This window comes from Pteronotus mesoamericanus, unplaced genomic scaffold, assembly GCF_021234165.1.
Source record: "Pteronotus mesoamericanus isolate MK-2021 breed Mesoamerican mustached bat unplaced genomic scaffold, CSHL_Meso_final scaffold_476, whole genome shotgun sequence".
Taxonomy (NCBI): domain Eukaryota; kingdom Metazoa; phylum Chordata; class Mammalia; order Chiroptera; family Mormoopidae; genus Pteronotus; species Pteronotus mesoamericanus.
The window spans coordinates 1,362,012-1,376,707 of record NW_026555318.1 but is presented as its reverse complement, the minus strand read 5'-3'; the positions used below and the strand labels follow the sequence as shown (position 1 = coordinate 1,376,707).

Below are 14,696 nucleotides of genomic sequence, written 5' to 3'. Positions count from 1 at the left end.
AATGTATTTGGTGGTTGTTTTTTCTTTTTCTGAAATTGTAGATAATGATTGTTGGAGGCTCTTTTGATGCTCAGAATGGATGAAGCATCCATTCTATGCAACATGTATCTGAAGCCCTATATCGGGAATGCTGCCCAATAAAGCAAACACAATATGGATGCGTTATGACATAGATTTTATTAGGAAACACATAGTAAGACAATTCAGAGGGATCCTGAAAGAAGAAAGCCTTATACAAGAATCATGAGTACATTGTAAGGAATAATGATTATGGAGATTATTATTCAGTTACAGAAACCTAGTAATAAGTAAGGAAGATTTGTTTGACTAAGTTACTTAAAGGGGGGAGCCATAGATCCTGACTTTAGAGTCAAAGCCAAGACCATCCCAGCATGTCAAGGATGCACAAAGCTGGGACAAGATCCACACACATGGTAGGAAGAGAACTGAAGGAAGTCCTAAACACTCCATCAAGCCGATGCTTTAAACAGGCAGTTGAGTCACAGAAATTATGGTCCCACAGGCTGGTTGTCAACAAAGCCTAGAAGGTTAATTTGTTTCCACAATGGTAAGTTGGTTAACAGAACTTATTAGGGCAGGTGGTGGTTCTCTGGCAAAGTGATCAGCAGCAGCAGGATCCGCAGCCATAGGATATGCACCCAGGCACGCAGCAGCAGGTGGGGTAGTAGCAGGTTCTGCAGACGTACACGGGACAACAGGAAACGGGCTGGCAGCAGCTGGACCCGCAGCAGCTGGACCCGCAGCAGCAAGGCTGGCAGCAGCTGGGCTGGCAGCAAGGGGAGCCACAGCAGCAAGGCTGGCAGCAGCTGCTCACACAACAAGGGCGGCAGCAGGTGGTCTGGCAGCAGGTGGTCTGGCAGCAGGTTGGCCGGCAGCAAGGCTGGCAGCAGCTGCTCACACAGCAAGGGCGGCAGCAAGTTGTCTGGCAGCAGCTTGGCTGGCAGCAAGGCTGGCAGCAGCAGGACCCACAGCAGGGGGACCCACAGCAGGTGGGCTGGCAGCAAGGAGAGCAGCACATGGTGTCAGGTGTGGAGGGTGGGTTTCTGCTTGGAGGTGAGTTTCTCAGATTCTGATGACTCCTTCTGTTCTGAGGCTTTTATACTCTGGACCCCCAACATTGGGACCAATAAGCAGGACTTTCCTTGTTGTTCATGTCTTTTGGTGATTACTGGGGAATTGTCAAGGAGAAATTTGCTCCCTTTGTGTCTGAAGGTTATGTAAAAACTGTTTGATCTTTTCCTTAATTAGGAATATTACTTAAGGACCTTTTCCAGAAATGAGACAGTCGGGGATCATCCCCAGCAATATTTTGGTCATGTGATATTATGTGGCCATGTGGTATTTCCCGCTGGGCTGGGGAAGATCAAAACAGTTTTCTCTTCCTAGTTTTGTACCTGTGTCCATATTTAGATTGGGAATTCTCTGAGAGATTCAGGAGTCGATGAGTTCTGTACTGAATGCAAAGCTGCTTGAGCCTAAGACTGGGCTCCCAGAAAGTCAGATTCAAGCCTCTACTACTAGAACGCCTTTCCCAGTGCCATCAGACACACTTGGGTAGAAGATGGAGGGCACTTTTGTTTTTCATAGGCAAACCAGCACCCAAACAGGTGACTGGAGGCAGAAGCAGCCCACTGGGTTTCAGAGCATCAGTCCATCCACACTCCTTCCCTGTTTCCTGGCTGCGTCACTATCTCTGGGGAGACACCCAAACTGGCACGTACTTTATTTTATAAATTAAGGCACATAGGTGAGAGCAAATGATGGCCAAAGTTTATTTGAATATGCAAAGTTATATTTTTCAATAAAAGTGGAAAATTGTCACCTATACATTTTTTAATGTTTTTACTTCTTCTTTCTCACTTCTAGATGTGTCTGCAGGAGTGAAATTGCCGTGTCGTAGGGAAAGCATTTAGCCAACAGAGCAGACAGAGTGGAGCAGTGTTTCAGCATTCCACTGCCAGCGGTGTCCCTTGCTTTCTGATAGTTGAGCCTCCTCATTTCTGCTCGCAGACATCGTAGCTTTTTTGGTTTTTGTTTGTTTGTTTGTTTGTTTTTGCTGAGGTATATGTGACATATAAATTACCTCCAAGTGTAGAGCGTAATGATTTGATATTTGAAAAACGATCAGCACAATTAGCCTAGTTAACATCTCTCAGCATTCATAGTTATTAGTTTTCTTGTGATAAACACTTTCAAGATCTTCTCTCTTAGCATCTTTCAAATATGTGATGCAGTGTTGGTAACCATAGTCATCATGCCCCGTGTTGCATTCCCATGACTAATTTATTTCACACCTGGAGGCTTGTATCCCTTGACCCCCTTCACCCATTTTCCCCCTCTGCACACGCCACCGCTGCCTGCCACCAGTATGTACCTGTAAACTCAGTTGTATTTTTAGATTCTACATATAAGAGAGATCATATGGTATTTGTCTTTCTCTGTACGACTTACATCACGTAGCACAGTGTCCTCTGGCTCCATGGTGTCATAGATGAAAAGATGTACTTCTTTTTTATGGCTGAATAATATTCTGGAGAGTGCATGTGTGTCCCCTTTTCTTCATCCATTCATACGTCAATGGGCAAGCATGTAGGTTGTTTTCTATCTCAGCTACTGTAAACAATGCTGCAATGAACATGTGGGTGCATATATCTTTTAGAGTTAGTTTTTTTTTTTCAGATAAATATCCATAAGTGAAATTGCTGAATCATTAGGCAGTTCCATTTTTAATTTTTGAGTAACATCCATACTAGTTTCCATGGTGGTTATGCCAATTTAAATTTCCACCCACAATGCACAAGAGATCCCTTTTCTCTGCATTTTCACAAACCCTTGCTAGGCCTTGTCTTTTTGTTTATTGTCACTGTGACAGGTATGAAGTGATATCTCATGGTGGTTTTAATTCGCATTAATAAGTGATGTTGAGCACCTTTGCATGTACCTCTTGGCCTTCTGTATGTCTTTGTTGATAAAATGTTTATTCAGATTTTCTGACCATTTTCTACTTTAACTTTTTTGTGGATTTGAGAGTTTTGTTTTTGTTTTGCTATGGAGTTGTATGAGTTCTTTATGTATGTTGGCTATTAAGCCCTTATCAGATGGATGATTTGAAATATTTTCTCTCTTTCAGTAATTTACCCTTTCATTTTGTTGATGCTTCCCTTTGTCGTACAGAAGTTTTTCAGGTTGATGCAGTTCCACTTGTTAATTTTGTTGCCTTTGCTTTTAGTGTTATATCCAAAGAAGTCATTGGCAAGACCCATGTCAAGGAGTTTATTACCTCTGGTTTTGTGTAGGAGTTTTGTGGTTTCCAGTCTTATATTTGAGTCTTTGAGTTAATGTTTGTGTACTCCCAGTAATTCAGTAACATTCTTTCTCCTGCAAGTGCCCAGTTTTCTCAACACCATTTATTGAAAAGACTGTGCTTTTACCATTTTGTATTCTTGGTTCTTTTATTATAAATATATTGACCATTATACTAGGGTTTATTTCTAGGCTCCGTATTTTGTTCCATTGATATATGGCTGATTTTATGCCAGTACCATACCTTTTTTATTACTATAGGTTTGTAATATAGTGTGAAATCAGGGAGCAAGATGCCTCCAGCCTTGCTCTTATTTCTCAAGGTTATTGTGGCTGTTCAGAAATCTTTGGAGTTCCACATAAATTTTAAGGTTTTTTTCTATTTCTGTGAAAAAATGCCATTAGAATTTTAATAGGGATAGTATTGAATCTGTATATTGCTTTGAGTAGTTTCAACATTTCACCATATTAATTCTTCTAATCCATGAGCACGGAATATCTTCGATTATTTGTGTGCTCTCCAGTTTCATTCTTATATAGCTCTAGTTTCAGTGTATAGGTCTTTCACCTTCTTGTTTATATTTATTCCTAGTTATGTTATTCTTTTTTATGCAAATATAATTAAATTATCTTAATTCCTCCTTCTGATAATTCATTACTAGTATATAAAAACACAAAAGATTCTTGATATTTATTTGTATTCTGCAACTTTCCTGAATATTTTGATTAGTTCTAACAGTTTTTTGATGGCATCTTTAGGTTTTTCTATACCTAATATCATGCCACCTGCAAACTGAGTCCGTTTTACTTCTTCATTTCTGATTTAGATGCCTTTGTTTAAAACAATTTTTTTTGACAAATTTCTCTGGTGAAGACTTTCAATACTAACCAAAAGTGGTGAGCGTGGATATCTTTTCTTTTTCTTAGTCTTAGAGAAAAAGCTTTCACTTTTTCAGAATTGAATATGTCAGCTGCAGGTTAGTCGTACATGGTCTTTATTATGTTGAGGCATGTTCCCTCTATACCCATTTTATCGAGACTTGCCAGCATAAATCAATGTTGAATTTTGTTCACTGCGTTTTCTGCATCTATTGAGATGATCATATAATTTGTATCCTTAATTTTGTTCATGTGCTGTGTCACATTGATTTCTGGATGTTGAACCATCCTTGCATCTAAGGAATAAATCCCACTTGATGGTCTGTGATCCTTTTAATATATTGTTGAATTTTGTTTGCTAAATTTTGTTGAGGGTTTTCCATCTGTGTTCATCAGAAATATTTGCCTGGAATTTTCTTGCAGTATCTTTGTCTGGTTTTGGTATCAGGGTAATGGTGGCTTCATAAAATGGTTTTGAAAATGTTTCCTCCTCTTCTATTATTTGGGAAACATTGGAAAGATTTGTATTAATTATTCTTTAAAAGCTTGGTAAATTCACTACTGAAGCTGTCTGCTCCTGGACTATTGTTTTTTGGGAAGTTTTTAACTACTGATTCTAATGTGTTATTAGTAATCACTCTGTTTAGATTTTCTATTTACTTATGATTTAATCTTGGTAGATTAATGTGTCTAGGAACTTATGCATTTCTTCTAGATTTTGTAATTTATTGGCATAAAACTGTTCATTGTAGTCTCTTATGATCTTTTATATTTCTGTGGTATCATTTGTAATGTCCCCTCTTCCATTTCTGACTTTATTTGCATCTTCTCTCTTATCTTGGTGAATCTAACTAAAGGTTTGTCAATTTTATTTCTCTTTTCAAAAGACCAACTCTTGGTTTTATTGATGTTTGCTATTGTGATTTTAGTACCTATCTTGTTTCTTTCCACTCTCATCTTTGTTACTTACTTTTTTTTTCTACTAACTTTAAGAATCTTTTTCTTTTTCTAGCTCCTTGAGGTTAAAGCTCTTTCCTCTTTTTCTTCCTCCTCCTGTTCTTTCTTCTTCTCCTTCTTATTCTGCTTATTCTAGAAAGTGTGGCTGCCCACCAACTTGAAGAAGCAGAGAGACTTCTGAAAGAAGCAAAGGGCAAGTTGTACACGAAGTTTTTATTAATTACCTCACTGCTATGGACTGAATGTTTGCTGCCTCCCAAGATTCATATGTTGAAACCATAACATTCAGTGTGATGGCATTTGGAGGCGAGATCTTTGAGAGGTAATTAGATTTGGATGAGGTTATAAGGGTAAAGCCCCCATGATAAAATTAGTGCTCTGATAATAAGAAAAGGAATCTACAGCCCTCTCATCCTCCCTCCCTCCTACTGGAGGATACAAGCAATAAAGAAGCCATCTGCAACCAAGGAAGAGGGCCCAACCAGACACCTAATCTGTCAGCATCTTGATCTTGGACGTGGTAGCTAGCATAACTCAGAGAAGTCAATGTTATTTTCTGACCCACCCTCTCTACAGTAGTTTGTTTTAGCACTGCAGGCTGACTGAGATGCTCACCCTCATTCCTTGGATCTCAGCGTGCTCAGATGGGTTTCCTTCTGCCGGACTGAACTTCCATGTCTTAGGGCTCTTTCATGCAACAGCAAAGCCACCTGAGAAAAACAGCCAGTGATTCTGCAGAGCTGTTTATAATATAAAGACTTCGGCTCCTTTGTTTGTCAAGTAGGAGAATTCTAAAGTGTAGGTTTTCATTCATTTCTGATAGTTTGCCCCACGGCTAAGCTCTAGTTGCAAACTGTGATCCTGGCTTCATATGCCCCTTTGCCAGCATCATTTGCTCAATTCTCTGCCAATGTGATCTGCTGTCCTAAATAAACTATGTTCATTTGAATCTTTTTTCTCAGGATACTTTCTCTGAGAAGATAAACTATGACTTTCATTAGCCTCTCTCACTCTTAATTTGTTCTCTAAAATAAGAACATACATACCTACCTTGAAATTTTTTTCAGGAATTAAAGATAAGTACATAAAGCATTTAATAAATATCTAGCAAATGATAGGCAATCCAAATGTGTTAGTTCTTCATCTCATTCACCCAAAAATTCAGCAAGAGACAGCAGTCAGCAAGTTTGGTCTTAAAAGTCCTTTAAGAGCCTCCTAGATGTTTAGTCTTGAAAGCTGGTGTGTGGCCTGGACATCGGCAGTTTTGGCCCATCAAAGTTACCTCTACTGCTCTGAAGGAGAGAACCAAGCCTTACCTCACTAAGTGTTCTGGGAGAGTTATTAGTTTGGGGCCAAAATAACCAGACCTCTGTCTATCACGTCTCCTATGACTCATAGATTTCTCAGCTTTTCTTCCTTGTTACATTCTCCAGATAGCATAGAATTTCAAACTTTCCTTTTCCTCTCATATCTCATATTTGCCTCACAAAACATAAGAAGCTATTTTCTTCTATTCCTTACATGGTTCAAAGGGTATGGATTTTTAAAAGTCATAAAGCCCATTGCATTGTTTCCCATTCCCTAACTTAATTCTTACTTAATTTTCTTAAGAATATTTTGCTCAGGAGAACAGATTACCATAAATTGGGGGACTACAACATATGGTCCATTTTCTTTACCAGGAAAATTACTCAATTTCTTGCTTTGTTGATAGATACTCAGGAGAAAAAGACAATTCAGAATTTGATTTACTTGAGATTAAGAAGCAAGTCCCTTTAGATGGGACTGCCATGAGGACATAAGGATGCTAAAAATTATTGGATGAAGATGATTTGCATGAGTGGCTGAACAGCACCTGAGACAAACTAAGGCTCCCTGCACTCATGAGAGCTCTACATGCTATCCCTGCTCCCTAACATGTAGGGGCAGATGCTCAGATTCGGGACACTGAGTTGAGAGGAATGTTGTAAAACAGACGTTATCTGTCTGTAGGAGGGATTATTCCTGCCATTGTTGGAGTAGAAAGTCAATTGCACATATTAGACCTCAGTACTTAGTATCACTGCTACTTGTATTGATCTCTAGATGAAGGTGCCCTTGAGCAGGAACAGAAGCCTCTGTCCTAGATCTGAGTGTCCTCATTAGCTACATGACATTACACAATGATATTTTCTCATCTAAAACTGTGGGTGATAATTTGTGGCAGGCTGTTTTGCAGCTCTAGTTGGATACTGCACATGGTGTGCAAGAGCTATATGTGCAGTAAAACAAGACACAATACCAGATTTAAAATGGTACAGATTTTATTAAGAAATGTATAAGTAAGATCCTTGCATCCAGGGAGAGGTTACAAAGTGATCGTGAAAAGAAGAAATAGGATAAAGAATTATGCATACATTGAAAAGAAACTATGATTATAAAGATACTGATCAATTCAGGACCCTATTAAATAGTTATGAAGATAAATTACTTAGAGGGAGCAAGAGATTCCGACTTCAGAGTCAAAGCCAGAACAGACCTCCATACTGAGGATGCGTAAAGCTGGCAAATGATCCACAGCATGGGAGAAAGAGGATCAAGCAAAGTCGTCTGTCGGGCATAGAGCGGATTCACAAGTTTTTAAGTAGGCTGATGCATAACAGGAATTTTGGTGATAGTATGCTGTTTGTCTTCGAAGTCTAGGAAGTGAAATTGTCCACGTGACAAATTAGTTAAGAGAAGGTATTATTTCTGGGTGGTGGTTCTTTGGGGAGACAATCCACAGCATGAAGGCTGGCCGCAGCTGGCCACACAGCAAGGGTAGCGGCAGCAGGACACGCAGCCGGTGGACCCAGAGCAGGTGGGCCTGCCGCAGGCGGGCCTGCAGCGAGGGGGGCAGCTCATAGTGTCGGGTGTGGAGGGCGGGTTCCTGTTCCGAACTGAGTTTTCCAGAACCAGATGACTCCTTCTCTTCTGGAGATTTTAAATATGGGGTCCCCAAAGTTGGCACCCATGAGCAGGGTTTTCCTGGCTCTTATTTACATTTTTACAGTAGTCATTTGGAAATTTTTAAGAGGAAGTAGTTCCGTAAATGTAATTAATCTTTTCAAAAAATTCTGAGTCTGTTTCTTAGTTGAGAATAACTCATAGGAACCTTTTTTATGTATAAATAAGAAATGGTCACATTATCAACATGTGACTGCTTCAGTCATGATTGGGCCCTCTGACCCATACAGTTCCTGCTGGCCAGGCAGGTCAGAGCAGTTGGTGACTTTTATGCCTTATCCGTTTACTACCAGAGTCATTTAGGTCGCTGACTGTACATCACTTTTCTTTTTTAGCTAATGAAGTAGTTAGAGTAGGAGAGATGATACCTGACATATCTTAGAGTATTAACATGTTCAAAACATTTTGTGGTTTAACATTCATCTTAAAAAGTACTCAAATATATAATTTGTAACTTGGTAAATTGTTATTAATTTACAACATGATAAATTATCACAAAATGAACACATCCATGTCATCCTGGTCAAGAAATAGAATTTTCCCCCTTCCCCTTCAAATTATAGTGCCCACTCATTACCAAATCAATTCTGTATGTAAGTTCAGGCTGTTTTTAAGCTTTATATGAGTGAAATCATAGAGAAGTGGCTACTTTATCTTTAAATGATGATTGTGAGACTCATCCGTGTCTTATCTGCAGCTCATTCGTTCTCCTTGCCACCTAACCTTTCAGTGAATGAATCTGACACAATTAAGTTGTTCGCTGTACTGTTGATAGACTTGTATATGAAGATTGTGTTTGGGGCCAATAAAAACAGGGTTGCTGTGAATGTTTAGTACAGGTCCTCTGGGAAACAGATACAAACATTTCTGTTGGGTAAACATCTACAGGTAGAATTGCTCATAACATTGCTTAGTCAAGGTGTTTATACTATGCCCTGTAAAAGTTTTCCCATTTTTATTACATTTTTCCAGGATATTTTACTTTTTATGCTATTATAGGTTACAATTGGTTTAATTTTAACTGTTCCTGACATATATAAAAACAACTCATGTTTGTGTGTTGATCATGTAACCAAATTCCTTTATTTTTAATAGTTTATTAATTCATTTTTTGAACATTTTACATGCACAGTCATATCACTCATGCATGATAGGATTGCTCTTAAAGCTGACCTTTAAAACACAGATAGGAGTGAAATCAATTGATGCGAGGCACCTCGAAGAGAAAGAATGTTAATATGCCTAGTAGAATGTTCGCTACCCACATCGAGGACTTGCACAAATGAATGTGTGTTTCTTAAAAGGGCACGTGGCAGTCAACCACAGAAATTCAGAGTTAGGAGAGGCGCCCAGGCAAAGGTGAGCAGTGCCCGGCCAGCACCGCACAGCGGAGGGGGCACCACACTTGAGTCTTCCAGTTCCTCGGGCAAGACCACGTGTTTGGTATGAATGCAGGAGGTGCCACTAAACAGTCCATTGTTCTAAATTATTTCTTTGATTCTTTGCTCAGAAAGTAACCTTCCTGTTATTATTGGACTTCCCTTTTTGACATCTATGTATAGACAAACAACTGGTCAAATAACCTATAAAACTAAAATTACTATAATTATAATTGTGGTTAACAAATGAGCATATTAGTTTAAGGAAATGGATAAAGTTGTTATGCCCAATGACGGGTCTCATTGTTTGTGAATAAGATCAGATGTCTGAGTCTTCAAGAATCAAAATTCAGACCCTAGTATTTTGTCTCAGTTATAAATATCTACTTGAAAGCATTTGAGACAGAGCTTTTTCTAAGTTAATGGACAAGATACTTTTTCATGACACTCTATTACTTGTTTTAATGTTATTGTGCCTGAACAAGACAGAGAATGTAGAGACCTCACAGAGCCTCAGTAATGGAAAGCACCCTTAGAGTCTCCTGTTTATTTAGTTGATACTTCCATACCTCCGGTGATATGATGACCTACAAGCATGGGAACCCATCCCATTTGCAAATGTGTCATTAAACAGAGCTTCCTTATGTGAGCATCTGCCTTCCTGGGCTTCCTGCGTCTTTTGTTTATTGGGATCGCTAGTGATTAAGACAGTCATCGGCATTGCAGAGCAGTTCTCCTCTCATTAGACGTCTTGCCTCATGATACTCCCTGCTGCAAAATCATGTTCCCTGCCCTCTGATCTCTGGCATATGTTTCCTCACCTCGCTGGATGCACTTCTGAGTAAGGACAGCATTTCCCTACTGATGGCATAGATTTTATGATGCTCATTTTTCCTGAAGGCCCTTGTCACTAATCCTGAAAATGGATTTTGATTTTTAAGGTGAACTTCAGAGTTCTTTCTCAAAATATTCTAGATGTTACCAGATTCTGGTTTAGTGGAATGAGATATTCTTTAAATATATGGCCATGCTATATCATTCTTATTATTTACGTCTGTGCCAGTTTTGTAAGATGCTTCTAGTTTACCTTATCCATTTTCTGTACTAAATTGCCTCTGAAGTTGTGCATCTGTTTATTTCTGATTTTATCTTTAACTGTACCTTTTCTATTGTGAAAGTAGAAGACAATACATTTTGGTTATGGGAATTACAATCATATGGAATAGTCCTCAATTCCTGTTCTGCCATTTACTAGCTGTATGTTTGGGGGAAAGATGGAATATTCTTAAACCCACTCATGAATTATTTCTCAATATAATGTGTGATCATACCTTACAAATATATCTTTATTTTCCCACTGCCATCTTACATTTATGTCCACCCATGTATTAACCTAGAAGTGTTTTTCTTTCTTTTTTCCCGTATTTTACTCGTTTAGTACATCTGTAGTCAGACACTTATCTTCTTTAGAGACTCTAGTTCTTACATTTTCAAGGGATATTACAAAAATAATATATTATCACCTCTATTATGTGTAGAGAATAGTTTTTTTCTTTGCTTTTCCTCAGTAATCTAAGATAGTCTATTTTGTTTATCTTTGTATCCCTGACTTAATACAAACTAACTTCAATTTTCAAATTATAAACATTAAAACCAAGGTATTTATTAGAAATCATAGCCCATTTATGGAGAGTTTAGTGCTGACCTCAATGACTAAAAAATACATGGGTGGTTATCTCCATCACAATTCCATTCAGTTCCTTCAAAACCTAATTGATTATAATGTATGAACATAGGCTACCTAAACTTCATCGATTGATGCCCCAATAGTAGCTTTTATGCCAGATGGAGAATTTTTACTACAATGGATTAAAAACTTCTGGTCTCCAAAGACAATGGAAAGAGGAAATATTCCCAATGAAAAGAACTGTGATTAGTACAATGGTCGAGTGGGGGGAGCGAGGTGGGGTATATGTGTGTATGTATGCATATAGTGGGGTATATGTGTGTATGTATGCATATAGGAGAAAAATGGCCTCAGGAAATGATGTCCATTGGCTACTTGCAAAAGGTGAAAGGTCTGACTTATTTATCTCATCTCTGGAAAAAGCATGATTGGAAGATAAGGACATTTGGAGAAAAATCGTGCTCACGGAAATGGTGCGTCAGCAGACAGCGCTTCCTCTTTGTGTCCCGCATCAGCGCCCCCTAAAGAGTGCCCAGCACTTAGGAGACACTGGACAAAGTACAAGCTGGTATGACTCATTTTGTCTAGTACCTCAGGCGCACCAGTACTTGCACAGGAGACGTGAACAAGTAGCAATGGTGGCAGAAACTGAGGCTTTGTGCAGACCAACAGCGCAGGCTCCCCCTCCCACAGCCGCCTGTGCTCCATGTGCTGTTGTCAGAAGTAGAGAATGAGTCCTTATGGACAAAAACATGCATGAAAACCAACCACCCCAAACCGAGCCACTTCCACATTGAGAAGACTACAATGCTCCCTTACTGTGATTGCATGCTTGGCGAAAGGAATTGTTTTTCCTGTCTGTGAGGCTGTCCATCTACCACCTTACAGTATTATTGTCATAGGATCCTGGATATCATCACTTTGGACAAAGGGACCCACTCTGTGATAAACAAGGTCAACAGCAGGCACATAACCATAGATCTATCTATCCTACCATGCAGCACATGACAGAGAATTTGCTGGCCTGATAAAATATTGGAATGGTCTCATACATGTGCAGAAAAGACACCAACATAGAGGTGACAACCTGTGGGATTGATTTATTGTCTTCTGGATGTGGAATGTACAATGGCTATTGTGTCATTAACATATATGTAAGATCACATATACCCATAAAGGGTAGTACACATGGGTTCAGAAAACGGTGGGTGGCAGTTGGAGTGAATCTTCTCATATTAACCCCCAGTGACATACTTGGGAGTCTATGCTTCCCAGCCCATCATGGCAGTAGACTCTTGGATTGAAGGTTTTATTCCTGTGAAAGGTGCATTTTTTATCAGGGGATGTAAGGTAATTTTACAACTATCATCTGGTGTGTTTGGGCTCCTCATATCAGTAGAGTAGTGGGCAGAGAAAGCAGTGACTGTTTGGTGAGTGCCAATTACCGTGAAGAGGTGGAGAGCAGGGAGACGGACCTCTGGAATGTGGGCGTTTACTGGCGTGTCTCATGGGGTGCTCGGGCCCAGTGACAGCCTTCACTGAGTGGTGACAGCACCACAGCTCGCCAAGGGGGCAGTCACCCGAGGCTTCTTTGAGATGCAAATGCAAGTGCCCTTGAGCAGGAACAGAAGACCCCTTCCTCAATCTGAGCTGGTTCATTCTTAGCTTTGTGGCATTGAACAATTAACTTTTTTCCCCCTGAAAAATGGAGGTAATGTTTGCGGGGGCTATTTTGATGCTCAGAGTAGATAAGGCTTATAATACGCACTATGTAGTTAAATCCCTATATCAGGAATTCTGTACAATAAATAAAACACAATATGGATGAATTATGGCGTAGAATTTATTAAGAAACATAGGTAAGACTCTTGCATTTCAGAAGATGATTCAAAGTGGTCCTAAAAGAAGAAAGCCTGATAGAAGAAGCATGCGTACATTGATAAAGAATATATGATTATGAAGATCACCTATTAGTTACGAAACATATTAAAAAGTTATGAGAACATGTTTGACTAAGTTACTTAGAGGGACTGGGTAATCCTGACTTCAGAGTTATGGCCAAGGCCATGACTGCATATGAAGGATACACGGAGCTGGCACGTGATCCACACACACTAAAGGAAGAAGACTGGACAAAGCCCTCTGCCCACCATCAAGCTTATTCAGCTTTTGTGAACTAAATGAAATGAGTCAAGTGTGTTGGTTTTCAACAAAATCTAGGAAGTGAATTTGTTTCCAAAACGGCAAGTCAGTTAACCGAAGATGTTGTGTGCAGATGGTGGTTCTTCGACAAGATGATCAGCAGCAGGAAGGCTAGCAGTAGCTGGACACATGGAAAGGGCAGCAGCAGCAGCTGGGTCAGCAGCAGGTGGTCCTACAGCAGGTGGTCTGACAGCAGGTTGGACGGCAGCATGGCTGGCAGCAGCTGGACACACAGCAAGGGCGGCAGCATGGCTGGCAGCAGCTGGACACACAGCAAGGGCGGCAGCATGGCTGGCAGCAGCTGGACACACAGCAAGGGCGGCAGCATGGCTGGCAGCAGCTGGACACACAGCAAGGGCGGCAGCATGGCTGGCAGCAGCTGGACACACAGCAAGGGCGGCAGCATGGCTGGCAGCAGCTGGACACACAGCAAGGGCGGCAGCATGGCTGGCAGCAGCTGGACACACAGCAAGGGCGGCAGCAGCTAGACACACAGCAAGGGCGGCAGCATGGCTGGCAGCAGCTGGACACACAGCAAGGGCGGCAGCATGGCTGGCAGCAGCTGGACACACAGCAAGGGCGGCAGCATGGCTGGCGGCCAGGGGGGTGGCTGGCAGCGCATGGCGGCAGCAGCTGGACACACAGCAAGGGCGGCAGCATGGCTGGCAGCAGCTGGACACACAGCAAGGGCGGCAGCAGCAGCTGGGCTGGCAGCAGGTGGTCCTACAGCAGGTGGTCTGACAGCAGGTTGGGCGGCAGCATGGCTGGCAGCAGCTGGACACACAGCAAGGGCGGCAGCATGGCTGGCAGCAGCTGGACACACAGCAAGGGCGGCAGCAGCAGCTGGGCTGGCAGCAGGTGGTCCTACAGCAGGTGGTCTGACAGCAGGTTGGGCGGCAGCATGGCTGGCAGCAGCTGGACACACAGCAAGGGCGGCAGCATGGCTGGCAGCAGCTGTTCTCGGTTGGGCGGCAGCATGGCTGGCAGCAGCTGGACCCACAACAGCTGGATCCACAGCAGCTGGGCCTACAGCAAGGGGAGCAGCACATGGTGTCAGGGGTGGAAGATGGATTTCTATTCAGAGGTGAGTTTCTCTGATTCTGATGACTTCTGTTCTGGGGCTTTTATACACCAGACCCCCAATGTTGGGACCAATAAGCATGGCCTTCCTTGTTGTTCACAGTGTTTTTGTAGTCACTGGGGAGTTGTCAAGGTGCAGTTTGTTCTCTGAGTGTTTTGAGGCTTTCGTAATTTGCCGTTTGATCTTTTTCTTATGTGGGATT

General features: G+C 41.2%; 1 protein-coding gene across 1 annotated transcript; it reads right to left on the bottom strand.

The window, feature by feature from the left end:
• Positions 1–622: 622 nt before the first annotated feature.
• Positions 623–14,462, bottom strand: LOC129086948 (keratin-associated protein 9-1-like). The gene is given in 3 exon segments (XM_054593694.1): positions 623–1,036; positions 13,564–14,004; positions 14,037–14,462. Coding segments are annotated over 3 exon segments (1,281 nt in total).
• Positions 14,463–14,696: the final 234 nt, after the last annotated feature.